General features: G+C 44.3%; 1 protein-coding gene across 2 annotated transcripts in view; it reads left to right on the forward strand.

The window, feature by feature from the left end:
- Positions 1 to 19598, forward strand: part of DDHD1 (DDHD domain containing 1) — a 66787-nt gene that overhangs the window by 30701 nt on the left and 16488 nt on the right. For both annotated transcript variants that reach the window (XM_054634840.2, XM_077180867.1), the window contains 2 exons: positions 10039 to 10145; positions 10416 to 10522. In XM_054634840.2, coding sequence (XP_054490815.1) covers positions 10039 to 10145; positions 10416 to 10522 — 214 coding nt within the window. The remainder of the gene's footprint in view (positions 1 to 10038; positions 10146 to 10415; positions 10523 to 19598) is intronic.

Consider the following 19598-nt stretch of genomic DNA (forward strand, 5'->3'; position numbering starts at 1 on the left):
TCATTAAATTTTTCTGTTTTATCTTTCTCCCTCTTCCATTCTCCATAGATACAGGCATATGTGGGTGGATTAGCTCAGCTCAGGTCACAGTGCAGAGATGTTCATTCATTCCATAAGTCCTGCTCTAATTGGCAGCCCCAGCATATGAAATACTTTCTCAAAAAGGGACACAAGACTTTATGTGCTTCAGTAAATCTCACTCAAGTCCTCAAGAAATACCAGACAGCATTGCATAGCCTTTTAAAATGCTAATTATTGGCATAAATTGTGCATTCTGCACAAAATTTGCAAATTAAAGCATCATTTTAGATTGAAGTATCTTTATTTTTTCTCTTCCTTTTTTTTTTTTTTTTTCAAATAACAGTTTAAAACTTATCAGTGAGGAACATCCCATATGTTGCAGGGAGAGATTTCAGAAGGAATGTCTGCCAAGCTCTCACAAGCCATGCTGGCACTTTCTGTTAGCACCTTCATCCATGATATTTATGTGCTGCTTGGTTCTTGGGGTGGTTTTTTACAAGCTTTTCCATTAGGGACAACACTGGTGCCTTTTGAAAAAGAAAATTAATAAGAAAAAGTATTTTTTGACCATTCACTCTTTTAAATCAAAGCTAAGGAGAGATGATGTCAGTGGGATTTTTTTTTTGCCTTTTAAATGCACATTTTTCAGTAGGAAACCTGCAGCTGGACCCCACCAGAGCTCATTTGACACATTCTGTCCTCAGGTTAGCACCTTGAGAAGAAGCTGGTGCAGCTCCCAGGGTGCTGCTGCATCATTAGGCAGATCCTGCTGGTTACAGAGCTGAAAACAGAGACCCCTTGTCCAGGGAAATTCCAAATTATCTGTGCTAATTTCATTAAGGACTGCAGCTCAACCTCCTCATTAGCCTGGCTGGATGCTGTGGTTGCAGGGTGTCCTGTGAGTAGGTAAATGGAAAAGATGCCATCTTAGGGATGCTTGGATGAGCAGGTCTGTGGTGGATGTGACATAATTTTGTTTTTTTCTCTGTGTAGTTAAACACATTTATTATCTAAATGTAGCACAGCAGCTGGTGCAACAAGCTGCTCCTGTCAGCACTGATATTCCCTGGGACTTTCTGGGGAGAGACAGCCCCTCCTCCAGGCTGGAGCAGAGATTCAGCTGCCCCAGCAGGAGCTCTGAGCTCTGTTGGTACCACAGGGATGCTTCTTTAAGGGTTTATAATCTGTATTTCTGCCTAATGCAAAGCAAGGTTTTATGGCAGAATGTATTGGAGGGAGTTTTATTTGCCATCAGAATCCTGGAATTCCTTGGTTTGTGATAAGGCAGAGTGTTGGCTTTCAAATAAATCTCTTTGGGATGTCTTTGTACTGTACACACCCACATGCTGTTATTTGGAATGTATTTTTTTCCATGGAAGTTGATCTGTGGTTTTGTTGAATTTGTGGGTGAATGGGAGGGAGAGATGTTGTTACACTTATTGAGTATTGGCTCTGCCACCCAAACCCATGAAGAGGAAGGTGAAGAGGAAGGTAAAGAAGGACTAGCTTCTGTCTTTAAACTTAAACTTAAAACTTCTGTCTTGTTTTATACATTTTATTATATTCTAAAACTTTAAACTCTTTAAGTTTTTCACCTTGTGATATTACACACTTCTGTTCAAACTGCAAACTCGTCATTTTAGTGCTATTAATTAATTTTGGAAGCCTTTTCCACAGCTCAGGTCAGTGCAGTGTTCTCTTGGGGAGGTCAGAGTCTGTCAGCACAGAAAGTCTGAAATTCTCAGCATCCAGGACTCCAACATCTGAGTATAATTTAGAATCATGGCATGGTTTAGGTTGGAAGGGAGCTTAAAACTCATCTCATTCCTTTGGCAGGGACACTCCCACTGTCCCAGGCTGCTCCAAGCCCTGTCCAGCCTGGCCTGGGACATTCCAGGGATCCAGGGGCAGCCACAGCTGCTCTGGGAATTCCATCCCAGCCCCTCCCCACCCTCCCAGCCAGGAATTCCCAATTCCCAATCTCCCACCCATCCCTGCCCTCTGGCACTGGCAGCCATTCCCTGGCTCCTGTCCCTCCATCCCTTGTCCCCAGTCCCTCTCCAGCTCTCCTGAAAGTTCCCCTCAATGTCACATTTTTCACCCCAAACCTTCTCTTCTCCAGGCTGAGCAATCCCAGCTCTCCCAGCCTTTCCTCACAGGAGAGCTGCTCCATCCCTCTTGGGATCATCCTGGTGGCCTCCTCTGCCCATCTAGGAATGTTCTTCTCCATGTTCCCACCCTCCTTTTCAGATCTCCTGTTGTTTCACCTGACCCAGGTGCAGGTCAGACCTTTCACCTGCCTTAGGCAGGGTTCAAAGCTTTAGGCTGGACTAAATTTCATCATCTCCTGTGCTTGGGGAATGAGTGAAGTGACTCTGCTGTGCTTTTCCAGAGCAGCTGCAGTTTTGGGTCACTTCTGGGCTGCTCTCAGCCTGAGGCTGGGCTCTGCCTCTGTCTGAATCTCCTGTTTGGATTCCAAATTCACATTTGTCTGTGCTGCTCCTCACAGCCCAAAAATTGCTGTCTGCACAAGCACCAGCATCTTGGCCTAATCACCAATTACATTTTTATTGCAAGTCCCATTAGAAAGCATTTTAATTGTGGATTATCATTAGGATAATTACTTTGGAATAGCTATTTTGGTACATTTCCATTGCTATGCAAGCCTGGGCAGAGCCTCTCAGAAGCCTTTCACTGCATTAATGTGTGCTGCTAGAATCTCAAATGAAGATTTTCCTGTAAAATCTTTTCTATAATTTTAGCTCTTCAGGTATTTGGTAGCTTCATGTTCCATTTAAATCCTTGCATTGCATTAAATACATATTAAATGCTTGTTTTTCATCATTTGGTGCAGGAATTAAGCACCCAGCTGGTAAATACTGCCTTACAGGTTTCAACTTGAGCCTGTCTTGCCAGAGAAGTTCAGGCCAGGAGGTAAAAGGTGACAGTTAGGGCATGAGATGCTTTTGGAACAGCTTGTTTTGTGTGTATCTATTACCTAACACATGGCTGGGTGTTGGGCAGGAGCTGTAGCAGCCTGCTCAGGATTTGGGTGGATCCCCAGGGCTGTTCCTATTCTCAGCCTCCTTCCATCCTTTGTTTCTGCCCTTTCCCTGCTCACACCATCCCATCTGTAAGCTGGTGTAAAAAAGTGGGATTGTATGTGGATGCTAGTCCTTCTTTACCTTCTTCTTCATGGGTTTGGGTGGTAGAACCAACACTCACCATCTGGAAGATGCATGGAGTGGGTGCAGTGGAGTTGGGAGGGGACAGGGAGTGCAGTGCTCTGTGCCAGAGCAGGGCAAAGCCTTCCTGCCCTTTGGAAAGCAGTGCTGGAGGGGATTCTGGAGCACCTGGATCTCCCAGGATTGTCCCAGGATCCTGTGATCAACCAGCAAAGCACCTTCAGTGCCTCTGATGGTGCAAAATCCTGTTACTCTTCAAAAGGATGGAGTGTGGGTCCCAGTTGTGCTTCCTTTGTTTGCATGCTGGAGTTTCCATCTCTCCTCTGGAGCAGGATGAGTCTGTGTGTGTTGTGGAGCAGCAATTTTCACAGCCATTTTCACAGCAGTTTTCAGAGAGCAGCAGTGGCAGAACATGACTTGAGTCTTGAGCTGCTCTTTGAAACCTGCCTGTAGGGAGAGTGGAGTTGGCATTTCTGCAGCTGAGCTTTGGGAAAAGCCTCTCCCTCCCATTTCCTCATCTCTCAGCACAGCTCCACTTCCATTGCTCACTTCAGCTCAGCAAACTGAGCCCAGGCCAGCCCTGAGTTTCCTCAATAAAGTGCTATTATTTCCTCAAGGAGGCAGTGAGTGCTGCCTGCCACTGACACATTTTCTGAAAAATACTTTTGCCAGGATTTTTTCTCCTGAGAAGCTGAGAAGCCTCAGAAAAGAAATGTAAACAATAATAATCTGATGGGTGTGGAATGTGGTCTGGAGATGGTTTACCAACAGGTGCATCTCAGATTGGTCTCATGTGGTTGTTTTTACTTCATGATCAATCACAGCCAGCTGTGTAGCCCTTCTGATGAAATCCTTTCTTCTATTTTTTTAGTATAGTTTTAGTATAGCATTTTTCATATAATATATCTCATAAAATAATAAATCAGCCTTCTGAAACATGGAGTCAAGATTCTCATCTCTTCCCTTGTCCTGGTGACCCACAAACAGCACAAGAGCTGCCCTCCCTTTGAGGGAGCTCCAGGGGGGTGAGAGCAGTTGGGGAATGGTTCAGAGCATCATTCCCCAGTTCTGTGACCAAAATCCAGGGATGGATCCACATGGCTTTGCAGGGAGGAGTCAGAATTGAAGTGGTTTTCTTCAGGGAACATCCCATAGCTCTGTTTCTTGGAATCAGGGTGATGGGATAAAGGGTTGTGACTTTAAACTGACACAAAGGGGAGGTTTAGATGAAATATTAGGAAGAAATTTCTCACTGTGAGGATGGTGAGGCCCTGGGACTGAGGAAGAGGTTGCCCAGGTGGCTGCAACCATCCCTGGAATGTCCCAGGCCAGGCTGGACAGGGCTTGGAGCAGCCTGGGATGGTGGAAAGGTCCCTGCCCATGGCAGGAGGTGGAGCTGGATGGGCTTTAAGGTCCCTTCCAACCCAAACCACTCTGGAATTCAATGATTTTATGAAATCAGAGTGAGAAGCTGGCACATTTGAGGCTTAAAGATCATTCCCTATTTCTCTCTCATGGATCATCTGACTGAAGAAAGTCTGCAAAGATAACTTGACATTAAAATGAATAGTTTCTTCAAGCTTTCAGCATTTTGCTCTGTTAACATCAGCATCATTCTGCCAAATTTGGGAAGCAGCTGAAGCTAACTCAGTTTGCAGCTCCCCTGTTTTTAATGGAGTATTTGTAAATCCTACACAGAACTAGTGGCATGAGATTAAAAACAGCCCCTCAGTAATAATTCTAAATATGTTAACATACCTGTGGAATATACTCAATTTAAGCAAGGATGTATATCTGGGAAAATATGGGTTTGTTATTTATTATTTTAATCAGGGAAAGGCAGCCAGGCACATTTTATTCATGGTGTATCTCAAAGTACCTATTTTCAGGCCATTACTTCTTGCATGGAAAATAGCAATATGTCAGAATTCTTTCAAGGTGTGCATTGAATCTGTGCACGAGTGGGTTTTCTTCTTAGAAAAACCAGAAATTAGAGTTGTTTCCTTGTGTTTCAATGTATGGCTTCAAGTAATTGTTGCTCTGGGGTCAGTATTTCAACATGCATTTGTATCAGGTGAATTCTCTGCCTGTTTAGATGAGGATTTATGGCTTCAGTTGGTGTTAATTTAACAAGTGAGTAGAGGGATTTGCCATCTAATAAAATTTTTAAAAGAAATTTATTTTGAAGAGCCAGAAGAAGGAAAAAAGAAAAATAACCTCATCTTTATAGCAGAACAGATGAGCAGGTGTGTGTGGTGGGGGTTTGCATATGTCTGTGGCTGCATTGCCTGGAAATTACAGCCAATTTTCTCCAGAATTTCTGTCAAAATCAGTGGGGGATGTGGTGCAGTGCCCCTGGATGTGTTGCACTGGGAATTTCAAGGATTGCTGGGAGATAATGAGAGGGTGTAAGTGCAGCTCTGACAGCCTGTGACACCCGTGGGGTGACAGGTGATAAAAATGGCTCCAAACAGAACTTTTGTGCACTTGGACCAGGATGAGGATGTCTAAGGAAAAAAAAAACATTTCCTTAGAGCTTGGAGTTTGGTGTTCTCGTGGAGCTGAGTGGTTCTGTTTGGGCAGGATTATTCCAGCAGGAGAAAAGGATCCAGGGAGAGCTCAGAGCCTAAAGGGGCTCCAGGAGAGCTGGAGAGGGACTGGGAACAAGGGATGGAGGGCAGGAGCCAGGGAATGGATGGGATTTTGGGAATTGGGAATTGTGCCCTGTGAAGGTTGAAGGCTGCCCAGAGCAGCTGGGGCTGCCCCTGGATCCCTGGCAGTGCCCAAGGCCAGGCTGGATGGGGTTTGGAGCCACCTGGGACAGTGGGAGGTGTCCCTGCCATGGCAGGGGTGACACTGGATGATTTTTAAAGTCCTTTCCTAATCAAACCCTTCTGGGATTTTACAAATTTGGGACTGTTGTGCTGGACCACAGCTGGACAACCTCAGCTTCCCTGAGGTGAGCCCACATCTGAGTAAAATCAGCCTTTGCATTTCCTGGATGAGGATACAAAGCCAGCTCAGTTTTTAGGAGGGGAAACCTGAAGCTTTCCCCAAAAGGTTTGGCAGAATTGTAAGGCCACATTATTTTCTCCAAACTCCTGTTTCTTGTTTTGGCTTTTATTTTAAAAATCTCTCTGAGTCAGTTTGTGAACAGCTTTAGTAAGAACTGGACCCTTTCAAACAGCAAAAAGCTCTGTAGTTGTTGGATTTAAAGATTTAGAGGTTTAGAGATGTCCAATAGCTGTTCCTCCACAATATTTCCAGCTTCTACTGATAATAATAAATAATGTGGATGGTTTTTCTTGCTCTAATAGGACCAGGTTATTTACCATTTCTTTCACCTCAAGTAGGTTTTGCTGTGTAAAATTCTGTGCTTTGTTCAGACAATATTTCTGTGCTTTTACTGCTTTTAATCTGAGCCACTTTATTTTGCTGCTTGGCTAATTTCCTTCTAAATTTTACTGGTTTTGAATTCCTCTTTGCTAGTGTCAAAACTTAACCCCAGCCTGCAGCTGCAGTGGGATGGGGAGGAGAGCTGGGAAAAGGTAAAACCCATGGGTTGAGATGAGAATAGTTTAATAATAATAATAATAATAATAATAATAATAATAATAATAATAATAATAATAATAATAATAATAATAATAATAATAATAATAATAATAATAAATAGGAAGTCTGGGTCTGGCCATATTCCCCCCCAGCTTCTTGTGCAGCTCCTTGTTGGCAGAGCATGAGACACTGAAAAATCCCTGATTTAGGGGGAGCACCACCAAAACAACCAAAATATCAACATTATCCTCATCCTAGATCCAAATTGTGCTGTACCAACTACCAGGAAAGAAATTACCTTCATCCCAGCCAAAACCACCTCCTTCAGGCAGAAAAAGTGAAGCTGGCTTGGCAATACCAAGGAGCTGGGGGCATTTTCAAAAATCTCCTTTATTTTGCTCACTCAGGGACTCCAGGAATGTTCATCTGTTCACTGGAATTTTATCTTCTTTATAATCTAAGATTTTCATGCTGCACTTGGACTCTCTCATGTCCTGTTGTGTGTGGGGGTGGCAGGGAGGGTTCTGTGCCAGGCAAGGATGGCTCAGCTCAGGCCTTAAATCAACCCTGATTTAAGCAGATCCTCCTGCTGAATTATTTTCCCCCCTATCATGGGAAGGATATTCTGCTTTATTTAAACCTTTGCCATCTCTTTGGACAAGAATCCAGGAGATTAGGAGTGCAATCACACCAGGCTTTAAAAATAGAGATGCTGAGCAGTTGCATTTCTGGGCTGTTTGCACAGGCCTGCAGTGACAGCTTTGGAAAAAAGGATGTACAGGATGCTGCTTCCCTTCTCTGCTTTTTTCCTTCCTTTCCCCCTTTTTTTTCTTCCTTTCCCCCTTTTTTTTCTCCCTTTCCCCCTTTTTTTTCTCCCTTTCCCCCTTTTTTTTCTCCCTTTCCCCCTTTTTTTTCTCCCTTTCCCCTTTTTTCCTTCCCCCTTTTCTCCCCCTTTTTTTTCTCACTTTCTCCTTTTTCTCCCTTCTCCTCTTTCCCTTTTTTCTTCCCCCTTTCTCCCTCACTTTCCCCTTTTTCCCTTCCTCCTTTTTTCTCCCCCTTTTCTTTCCCTTTCTCTTTTCTCCCCCTTTTCTCCCCTTTTTCTCCCCCTTTCCTCCTCCTTTCCTCCCCCTTTTCCCCTTCACCCTTTTATTCCTTTCTCCTTTTTCCCACTTTCCCCAACTTTTCTTTCCTCTTTTCCTCATTTCATTTCCCTCCCCCCATTCCTCCTTTTTTTTTTTCTTTTCTTTCATCAGAAAATTAATGTCAGTGATGGAAAAATGTTGTCACTGCCTCTCTCAAAAATGTGGTACATGATTAATCTGCTTTTTTAGTAGCAGAAAGAACTTTTCCTGGGGGAGGGGGGGAAATTTAAAAATAAATTAAAAAAAAAAAAAATAAGGGAAATGAGAAGAGATAATTCTAGAAAATGTTTTGGTTTTTTTTTTTGGTTTTTTCCAAACCATTTCATTCCCTTTCCTACCTTCTCAGAACAGGGTTTGGGCAGAGTTATCCATGTAGGATTTTTGGGTAGCTCAGGATTGCTCAGCACATGGGGCAGCTGAAGCAATTCCTGTCCCAGGTGCTGGCAGTGATTTATCCTCACCTGTCTCACTTCTCCTGAAGAACAGAGGAGCATTAATACACCCAAGGAAAGTGCCTCAGCTCAGGGATTAAACTCACTAAAAAGCATTTGGACAGGTGGAAGTGCAGGTGGATGATTAATGTCATTGTGCCTTTGGTTGTAGAATCAATTAAAAGGGGGTTGCTTTGAAAATAGGGGGGAAAATGCATTGAAACACTGAAATAAATAAAAATTTGATGCTTGGAACTGGGAACTTGGGTTTGGTTTTTTGTGCTCATCTTCAAAAATAGGAATACTCTTGGGGCCAGGATTCAGGTAAAGGAAAGAAAGGAAATTAAAAAATTGCCTTGCTTTGGATGCTGAGTGACTGTGGTGGTTTTGGTTTCTTAATTGGAGATTTTTGGGTTAATGTACTAATGAGTGTGGTGGGTTTAGTGTTGGTTAATTAGCAGTGTGCTTACCAGAATGCACTCATTTACTTCTTGCTGGGAGGTAGGACTAGGAGACAAGTGAAGTAGGTTTAAAACTCTAAAAGGGTATAAATAAAATTTTATTAATAGGAATTAAAAGAAAGAGTAATAATAAGAATTTTAAAAAAACCTTTAGGATACTTCTCCTCCTACAACCATTTCTTTTTTAATGATGATGTAAAGAAATAAAATTTTACTCAGTTTACTACCTCTAAAATAGTCTTTCTTTAGTTAGGGAGAGAAGTCCCTCATGTTAATGTCATGGAGATTTCTCTACAAGAAAATAGTTCTTTTGTGGCTCTTAATTTTTACAAATAGCAGCTGCCTGGGGAAATCTTTTATTGGGAAATCTTTCCTCTTTTTCACAAGGTTTTTTTGCAGTTGTGTCTATGGGTTCTGTTAACTTTAGGGGTGTTGTTCTAAAGATGAGGTGTTCAAAGGTAAAGGTTCTCATTATTTATAGAATGCCTGGATGTTTCATATTCTGTCTGATTTCTTGCTGCTTTTCCTTTTTCAATGATGGGTTTTTCACACAACACAAATAAAGTAATATTTTTTAAATAACATAACTTATCATTATTCCCATTTCCCCCCCCAAACAGAGAGGGTCAGAGACACTTTGGGGTTGAGGTATTTTAAGTTTTTCTCATCCCTTGAGAGGGGTGCAGCAATGTTCATGTTCAGATATGCTGTAAAAATGTAAAGTCTTTTAAAAGCCTCTCCATCTGCTCCTGCAAGTTAAAACACTCACAAGTGATCCTGTTTCTCACCCTTGCAGCTCTCAAGCCTTCCAATTCACTATGTAAAATTAAAATAAAATTCTGCTCTTTCAAGCCATATTTTAAAGAGTTTTCTTTGTGTTTAAAAGCACTGAATTGGTTTCCCTCTATACTGATCACCTGCTTGATTTCAGTGGATTCTAGATTTCAACGCAGAAGTGAAAATCTTAATTTTCTATTTTCTGATTTTCTAATTCTCTTCTAATTTTCTAATCCTTACCTTTCCCATTCAGCCCCAAACCCACCAGAATGAACAGAAACCTTTGAACTGAATTTAGGTGGATTATGTTGAGCCCATACTGTGACACATTCAGGCTCTTTTGAGCATGCAATGCACAGAATTTTTTTCATTATATGAGAATTTAAGCATTTCATAAAAAAAGCTTGAAATTGAAGGGAATTACAAGAGTGGTCTGTACAGGAAAACATTCATCTCTTTGTTGTAGGATGCGAGATACAGCAAGAAAAGTGGAAGAAAAATATTTTTCCAACCTTGCAACACACGTGGAATTCCTTCCAGTGGAGTGGAGATCAAAGCTGACCCTCGATGGAGGTACAGGACTCAGGTCTAATTCTCCCCAGAAATCTCATCTGTGCTCTCTGCTTGTGCTTTTTCTTTGGTTTTGTTTGCACAACTTTGAACATTCCCATCCCTGGCAGTGCCCAAGGCCACGTTGGACATTGGGGCTTGGAGCAGCCTGGGGTAGAGGAAGGTGTCCCTGCCCATGAATGATCTTTAAGGTCCCTTCCAACCCAAATCACCCCATTATTCTGTTTTATCATTCTCCTGGATGTAATTTCATTCCCTTTTTTATATCCCCAGACACTGTGGACTCCATAACCCCGGATAAGGTGCGGGGTTTGAGGGACATGCTCAACAGCAGTGCCATGGACATCATGTACTACACCAGCCCTCTCTACAGGGATGAGGTGAGTGTGGGAAACTGCTTTCTATGTGAATTCACTAGAGCAGGGCAGAGAGGCTGAAAAAAATCTGGAATTGGGAGTGGCAGGGAAGCTCCTCTCTAAGGAAAACCTTTGTAAAAGGTGTTAACACTTTGTAGGTGTGTCATAAGGGAAAGGAGAGAAGATAATTGTAGAAAATGTTTTGGGTTTTTGGTTTCTTTTCAAACCATTGACTTTCATACCATTTCCTACCTTCTCAGAACAGAGTTATCCATATAGGATTTTTGGATAGCTCAGGATTGCTCAGCACATGGAGCAGCTGAAGCAATTCCTGTCCCAGGTGTTGGCAGTGATTTATCCTCACCTGTCTCACTTCTCCTGAAGAACAGTGGAGAAGAAAGACAGCAAAAAGCACAATCCATGTCATTTATTCAGAACAGAAATGTCTAAAATGGTTCTGTATCAACAGCTGAGAAATGGGAAGGGCTTTAATGCTGTTCTCCTTAATTTCTGCATATCTAGAAGTCCACAGAGCTGAGGTTCTTTTTATGTCTGACAAAATCCATGGGTATTTGTCACTTCATTTCTGCTCTTTCTGGGGACAGATGGGATGGCAAACATGGCCAGTCTGATTGCATTTGTGTGCATTGCCTTGCAGGGACACCAAAATGATCCCATTGCTCACTTTATCAGGGGGCTGTTCATATCCTGGATGCTCCCATCCCACCTTGACCCACCTGTGTAGCTCTTGAGTGACCCCATTAATCAGAGGAGAAAAGCCAGGAATAGGATCATAAATTATAGTGGCCTTTAAATAGTGATAAGCCTTGAATAAGTGATAATAACCTCAATAAATGAAGCAGCCCATAAAAAATGGACAGTGCTTCACCTCAGTAGCACCCTTGTGTTTCACACTTACTGGAAAAGCCCTCTGGGGCTGTTTTAGGATTAATTTCTGTAGGAGCTGTAGCTTTTTCCTGTATTGGCTGTGTTATGGATGGAGCAGTGTTAATCCTTTTGCAGCCTTGGTGCCCTGAGCATGGTTAGACTGGGATAAGGTGAGACTTTTAAGATATTTAATGTCAAATTAGGTGTGTTTAAGTCCTTTAGACTGGCAACACAATTTTCAAACCAAAATCTGCGCCTCCCTTCCTGCTCAGTGATGCAGAATTCATTGATCAGGGCTCTCCACTGTCTCTCAGGTTTCCCTGCCTGTTGTGTACCTGAAGCCAACACAAATTTTTGTGGCAAGCCATGGAAATTTCTCTGGCAGTTTGAAAACAGATATTTTTTTAACTGCATTAGAGGCTTGGCATGCCTGTAGACATCTTATGGGAAATGGATTAGTGAGTAAAGTTCAGGTGTGCTGGCCAGCAGTGCATGAAAATTTAATTCATTGCTCAGTAGAATTGCAGTTTTACAGGTTTATCACCATCCCCTGGGTGTGAGAACTGACACAGGAGGAGCATGATTAGATCTGATTACAAAATACCAAGTTGGCTTTATTCATCAAATCAAATTAATTTCCTTGAAATGTTTGCAGCAGTACAGTCAAGTTGCTCTTATCCCATTTTATTCTCTGTGACCTGACTTTGAAGAGTTTAACACAGCAGTGTCAGATGGAGCATTCTTCTGGATGGTTTTCCCAGCTTCAGTGTGTTTTTCTTGTGGCACTCCATTCCTTCCAGCTCAGAAATGAGCCTTGGCTTTGAGGATTCACACATTGCTCAGAATTCATGTCCCTGCTCACTGCTTTATCACCCCACACAATTCTTTGTGTAGCCTGGGCACTTCCAGTGCTTTCCAGCCAGAAATCCTCAAAGGATCTCAAAAGGGGATTATTTTATTAAACTTTCCTTTGCCTCTGGGAAATAAGCTGAGGAATGTGGTGAAGAGTGAAGCTGCCATTCAGCTGATGGCTCTCAGAATCCCAGCCTGGTTTGGGTTGGAAGGGATCTGAAAAATCAACTCATTCCAGCCCCTGCCATGGGCAGGGACACCTTCCACTGTCCCAGGGTGCTCCAAGCTCCATCCAACCTGACCTGGGACACTGCCAGGGATCCAGGGGCAGCCACAGCTGCTCTGGCAATCCCAGCCCAGCCAGGAATTCCCAGTTCCCAATCTCCCACCCATCCCTGCCCTCTGGCACTGGGAGCCATTCCCTGGCTCCTGTCCCTCCATCCCTTGTCCCCAGTCCCTCTCCAGCTCTCCTGGAGCCCCTTCAGGCCCTGCCAGGGGCTCTGAGCTCTCCCTGGGGCCTTCTCCTCTCCAGGGGAGCATTCCCAGCTCTCCCAGCCTGGCTCCAGCGCCCTTGGAGCAGCTCCGTGGCTCCTCTGGACTCTCTCCAGCAGCTTCTCCTGCTGCTGGGAGCCCCAGAGCTGGCAGAGCATCCCTGGTGACCTCCAGTGACCAGGTCACTCCCTGAATCCCCTCCCTGCTCCCCTCAGTGCCAGGGGGACAGCTCAGGACCCTGTGAGCACCCAGGGCACAGTGCTGGCATGAGGCATTTTCAGGGTCCCCTGTTGTGGGGAGGAATGATGGATCTGACTCCATGTTCTTAGAAGGCTAATTCATTATTTTATGGTATTATATTATATTAAAGAATGCTATACTGAAACTATACTAAAGAGTAGAGAAAGGATACAGACAGAAGGTTTAACAAGATAATAATGAAAAACCTGTGACTCTCTCCAGAGTCCTGACACAGCTGGACTATGATTGGTCATTAAGTTAAAACAATTCACATGTTGGATAAACAATCTCCAACCACATTCCAAAGCAGCAAAACACAGGAGAAGCAAATGAGATAAGAATTGTTTTCCTTTTTCTCTGAGCCTTCTCAGCTTCCCAGGAGAGGAATCCTGGGCAAAGAGGATTTTCCAGAAAATATGATGGTGACACTTGGATGGGAATTTTCTTTCCCCTTTCAAGGATTTTCCCCACTTGGAGCTATCACAGCTGCTTCTTTAAAGCTCCTGAGCACTCTTGGAGCAGCTCATGAAAGGGTTGGCAAGTGGCAGCCCCTCTGTGCTCCCAGGGGAAGGTGTCACTGTCACTTGGTGTCCCAGGAGAGCACAGAGCTGTCCCAGGGCACTGCATTGCCCATTGGAGCCCCCCCAGAGCGTGGTGGGTCACCCCCTCTCTGATTTCAGGAATTGTTTTTTCTCCAGTGTGGCAGGAGAATTTCCAAAAGGTGCCTCTGACTGCTGGCATGTGATGTGATGTGATACCAGGCAGGCATTAATAATTCAGCACAGCCCCCTGAACATCCCAGTCAGATTCAGCTGGGCTGGTTTTGTGGCAGAGAATTCTTCTGTATCCTCCTCTCTACCAAATCCCTCTTTAAACATTACCCAGATGTAAGAAAAAGCAATAAATTGATATTCTGATGTACACAGGCCTATTTCTAAAGGAAGAGTCATTTCACATTCTGCCCTGGCCTTGCTGGTCCATCTGTGGTAACACAATCTTGGGTTTTAGTGTCCTCAGTGGGGGACTTGCTTTCACATCTGTGTCACTGTAGCTTCATATTTCTTTAATAATAAATGCTTGCAGCAGAGATTAGAAAGACTAATTGTTGCATAGTAAATGCAGAGTTGTCACCTTCATTTTACTGTTAAGTGCCTTTTTTTTTTACTGATCTTCCCTGTGCTTACTTGCAGGCTAATTGTAATTCTGTGAATTATTGATATATGGCTAGGCAGAAAATGCCTTTAGTGTGGGATAAATACAATTTACATTCATCATTCCAAGATTTCTAAGGATTTAGTGCAAATATTGCACTGTAAAAGGGGAGAAACTTCACTGTCTACCTTAGAATCATGGAATAGTTTATGTTGAAAGGGAAATTAGGGATAATCTCATTCCACTAGAACAGCTTGCTCAGAGTCCTGACCTTGGACTGGCTTCATGGTTTGCCCTTATACACATATTTAAAAGGAGAATTAATGTCTAACCTCTTCAAATTTGGGGCAAGTATTAACTTTTAGCAGAGCTTTCATCCCTTTGGGTTGTTTTGCAATGGAAATACCATTCTCTTGTGCACTCTAAAAGGCAACTGGTTCAGGTGTGTTTGAAAACAAGATGGGAAGCAGGGAATTTTAAGCTGGGACTATTTCAGGACTGGTTTTGCATATCCTGTTAAGCCTAATAGTGAAGGAGCTACTTGGCTGCTTTAATTAATTTCATTGCCCTTGAATGTGTTCTCAGCTTTATAAAGTCATTGGTTAGTGGCTGTGTCTGAACCTAAACTTCATCTTGAGCACAGTGACTTGTTAGAAATGGGTTGGACTCAGCTTTTCAGCAGCAAGAGGGGTCCTGGGAGAGATGCTCAGGCTGCTCCACAGATCCTTTTTCTGTGCCATCCCTCAGACAGAGCCCTTCCCATCTGTTCCCACAGCCACAGCTCATTCTGGCCTCTCATCTGTTGTTGTGACACTCCTCTGGCATCCACCAGTGATTCCATCAGGGAATGTGACAACTGTTGTCCCCTTGGGGGTCAGCAGCCTCACCAGCTCTGCTGGCACCTTCTCCTGGGCCACGTGGAGCAAAACCTCCTCAGCTTTGCTTTCCCAACCCTTCCCAATCCCCCCTTGGCTTTCAAGGAGCCTCTTCCCCCTCCAGCTGGCTCACACTCCTGCTGGCTGAATTTCAAAGGACTTTGCACTTTCTCCTGAGGTTCTCTTGACATGTGGGAAGAGCTGCTTGCAGAGCTCACTGTTCCTCAGATCTCCTTCACATTCCTTCCCCACAAAGCCTGCAGAAACAGTCCTGCTCTTCAGGCTGCAGAGGGTGCACAGGTCAGGTGTCCTGCACTACCTGTCTCTTGTTTTTATTTTTCTTCAGACTGTTCGTGTGGGAAGATTGTTTGGTGGGTGAGGATCCTGTGGAGACAGCACAGAGAAAGGAGCAGCACTCAAGCTGCTGTGTTACTGCTGTGCTCAGGTGCCAGCAGGGGTTTTCTGCTCCCTGTTTTCTTGGAAAAAAACTCATTTCTTGGATATTGAGAGGAAAATGTCATTTTCTACGCTGGTAATTTTGGTGTGCATTAAAAACCCCCTTCAATTCCAATAATCTGCCCCTAAAATGGAGCAGGGGATGGAGCTCTGGATCTTCTTGGTGTGTGTCCAGGGGTTATTTGTCCACACACAAATCCCAATTTCCTTCTGCTTTGCCAGGAACATGCTATCCATGCTTAAATTATGCTGGTGTCTTCAAGGCTGCTTTTCCTCAGAGGAGGGTGAACAGCAGCTTGGGATGCTGGTGCTGGAATTCAGAGGTTGAACAGCTCTTTGGGATGTTGGTGCTGGAGTTTAGAGGTTGAACAGCTGTTTGGGGTGCTGGTGCTGGAATTTAGAGGTTAAGCCAGCTGTTTGGGATGTTGGTGCTGGAATTCAGAGGTTGAACATCTCTTTGGGATGCTGGTGCTGGAATTCAGAGGTTGAACATCTGTTTGGGATGTTGGTACTGGAATTCAGATGTTTGGGGTGCTGGTGCTGGAATTCAGAGGTTGAACAGCTCCTTGGGATGTTGGTGCTGGAATTCAGAGGTTGAACAGCTCCTTGGGATGTTGGTGCTGGAATTCAGAGGTTGAACAGCTCCTTGGGATGTTGGTGCTGGAATTCAGAGGTTGAACAGCTCCTTGGGATGTTGGTACTGGAATTCAGATGTTTGGGGTGCTGGTGCTGGAATTTAGAGGTTAAGCAGCTGTTTGGGATGCTGGTGCTGGAATTCAGAGGTTGAACATCTGTTTGGGATGTTGGTGCTGGAATTCAGAGGTTGAACAGCTCCTTGGGATGTTGGTGCTGGAATTCAGATGTTTGGGGTGCTGGTGCTGGAATTTAGAGGTTAAGCAGCTGTTTGGGATGTTGGTGCTGGAATTTAGAGGTTTGGATTTTTCCAGCCCAGCACAGGATGCTGTTTGTGCTCTGCACAAAAGGGCAGCAGCTCTGGATGCCTCACTGCTTCCACAGTATTTTGTTCCCATCATGATCCAGCAGTTCAGGCTTGCCCAACACCCAGGAGGTGATAAAGGACATGATTCTGCTGCCCTTTTTATCAGTGTTCCTCAGCCTGAGGTGACAGGGACATGTCACCTGGCTCAGACTCCCCAGCTGTACAAAAGCCAGGCCTGTGCCAATTCAGGATTCCTGAATGGATGGGTTGGGTTTTATTTTTTGATTTCTTGGAAGCCATGTGGCAGCCAGACACACAACTGGGAAAGGAAAGGGCATTTTTGGCCCCATCAAGTCCTGCCTCCTGCTCCTTGGTCAGTTTTTGGCTTCCCCCTGGAATTGTATGGCCCTCAAGGCAGCTCCCCATGGATGTGCATTCCTTACTCTGCCTTTAATTTGGTTTCTGAAGGGCAGAGAGCTTCTAACCTCAGTTCATCTGAATATGAGCTGCTGCCTTCTGAGCAACTCGATCCTGCAGGCTTGAGTTTCCTGCAAGGAGGATTTATTGGCAAAACTTCAGCTGATAGAGAGAGATAATCCCAGAATGGGTTGGTTTGGAAGGAATCTTAAAGCCCATCTCATTCCAAACCCCAATCCATGGGCAGGGACACCTTCCACTAGCCCAGGTTGCTCCTGCCTGGCCTTGGACACTGCCAGGGATCCAGGGGCAGCCCCAGCTGCTCTGGGCACCTGTGCCAGGGCCTGCCCACCCTCACAGCCAGGAATTCCTTCCCAATATCCCATCTATATTCCCCTCTCTCAGTGGGAAGCCATTCCCCCTTGTCCTTTCACTCCAGGCCCTTTCTTTGAAATATTTCAATGTCCTCAGGCTGATGCTAAATGAGGGCCAGCTGGGAGGATGGGATTTGGTGCAGCTTTTCTGGAAGAAATAGGAATTGTTCCCTTTGTTACAGTGTTTGATCTGCTCAGAAACAGACAGGGAAAGGTGCTGCATCTCCCTGCTCCCTCTGGAGGAGCAGAGCAGCTGACAGGGAAATATCAGCTCAATCCACTGCTGCCTCATTGATTCTTCTGGGAGGTATTTGAGCTTGTTTAGTCTGTGGGAGAAGCCTTGGGAGGTGGTGAAATGGGTTGGGCTGATGCCTCAGGTTTTAGGTTTTCTATTTTTCACATTCTGTGCTGCTTTAGTGTGAGGGTCTGGGCTCCATGTCAGGGGATGGTTCTGATGCTGTGCAGTTCTGAGCTCTGTGCACAGAGCAGGGAGACAAAACAATTCCTGCTCCAGCTGGGCACCAAGGACAAATGATCCAAACCTCAGCCCCAGAGCACAAACCCCGTGGGCTGGAGAGAGAAAAACAAGCAGGGTGGGACTGCAGGGGCTAAAGCTGGAATGGGACAATGAACTGCAAGGTGCAAATGGAGCAGAACTGATCCCAGGGAGAGACCCCGTGCCCGGCCGTGCATTTTGGGGCCATTTTGGTTCATCTTGGGTGCAGGCCTGGCTGGGCTCTGGTGCTGCCCAAGGTGGATGCATGGAGGAGATGCTTTGAATCAATCCCTGCTTTATTCTGGAACTCCATCCAGCCTCTGCTCTAGGGCAGCCTGCACAAGGCATCAGTTTCAGATGACCCCAATGGGACCAAACCCACAATCCCTGGCTTAGGGAACTCAAGGAATCTCCAGGCTTTTTGTAAGGAAAGCCCTATGGAGACCTGGGATGGAAAAACAGCTCCCACTGTCCCCAAAATGAGCTGGGAACTGGGAGGGAGGATGGGAGCTGCAAAGAGAGAGAGGAGTCTGGTCCTGCTGCATTCCACTGTTCCCACCATTCCTGAGATTTTTGGGTAATTCCTGCAGAACCAGCAGGATAAGATCCCATGGATTAGCAGGTGCTGAGGTTTGGGGCTGGCAGGGAAATAAGTGAGAAAAGGGCTGATTTCAGCAGGAATTCCTTGGATGGAGCTGCAGTGGGAGCAGGAGAAGCTGTCAGCAAGCTCAGGATGAGGCACCCATTACCTGTAACCCAACCATGAGGTGCAGACATGGAGCAGCCACTTGGAAGTCCTGGGTTTGGGAAGCTGGGAAGGGAGTTGTTTCATTTTTTGGGTTGTCTTTTTTTAAATTTTATTTTATTTAACATTGAATCTTTAATTAAGACCCTTTAGAGGGAATAGAAAGGCAAGCTGTGCATAAAAAGATCACCTCTTAAAAATTTTATTGCAGTGATGCCATTTAGGAGAGAAAATTTGATAGGCAGTCATATTTTTCATGTTTAAATCCAACCAAAAGATTTTAGGGAATGTAAAGTGGTTTTAGAAGTATTTTTACATGGATTTTTAGGACACATCAAGCTGTAACTACAAAAGATTTGAAAGCAGTTCAGGTGTCATTTACTGGACTAAAACCCTGTTCAAACTTTTCTTTCACAAGTTGGAATATTTTATGCTTTTTAAGACTAAGAAAGCAAATGAGGATTAAATCATAGACTGGCTTGGATTGGAAGGGACCTTAAACATCATCCCTCAATAAGTATTGCCTCAGCTTCATATACTGCTTAACCAAGCAGGTTTTAAGCTGGGACTTTAAATGAATATTCATTTTTGTTTCAGTTCCTTTTATTTTTCTCTTTTTTTTTTTTTTTTCCTTGCTCTGCACCACAAAGGTTCAGTTTCTAATCTTAGGACTGGCACAGGACTGTTGGCAGGACACCAACCTGCATAAGTGCTCACTGCAGGTGGAGGGCTTCTGGTTTTGGCAGAGCAACAAACCAGACCATTCCCAGTGCCTGGAATTCTGGAGCCTTTCCCAGAGCAGATCTGCCACTCCACAGTTACCTGGGGGATCTGGAGTTTAGGAATTATCTTCATCAGATCATTTGGTCGAATTCAGTGCTTGGATTCTGGTCTGCAAAATTGCAAATGTGCATGTTTGGAAATCCTTTTCTTAGTTCTGTCCGTGTTTGTGCTGAACTTCCCAGTAACAGCAAGTTTTTAAGGAGGAGGAGGAGGATTAAAAACAGGGCTGGACTCAGTTTCCAACCAGGGATTTCCAAGAAATATTCTTTTTTATGTTTGCAAGATCAGATCCTTATAATGGAAATGCCACGATGCCAGAAGATTATTTACCTATTCCTGGCAGGAATCCCCAAACACTTTGATTTCAACTGATTCTTGCTGTTTTGTTCT

This window comes from Agelaius phoeniceus, chromosome 6 (genome assembly GCF_051311805.1).
Source record: "Agelaius phoeniceus isolate bAgePho1 chromosome 6, bAgePho1.hap1, whole genome shotgun sequence".
In the NCBI taxonomy this organism is placed as follows: Eukaryota; Metazoa; Chordata; class Aves; order Passeriformes; family Icteridae; genus Agelaius; species Agelaius phoeniceus.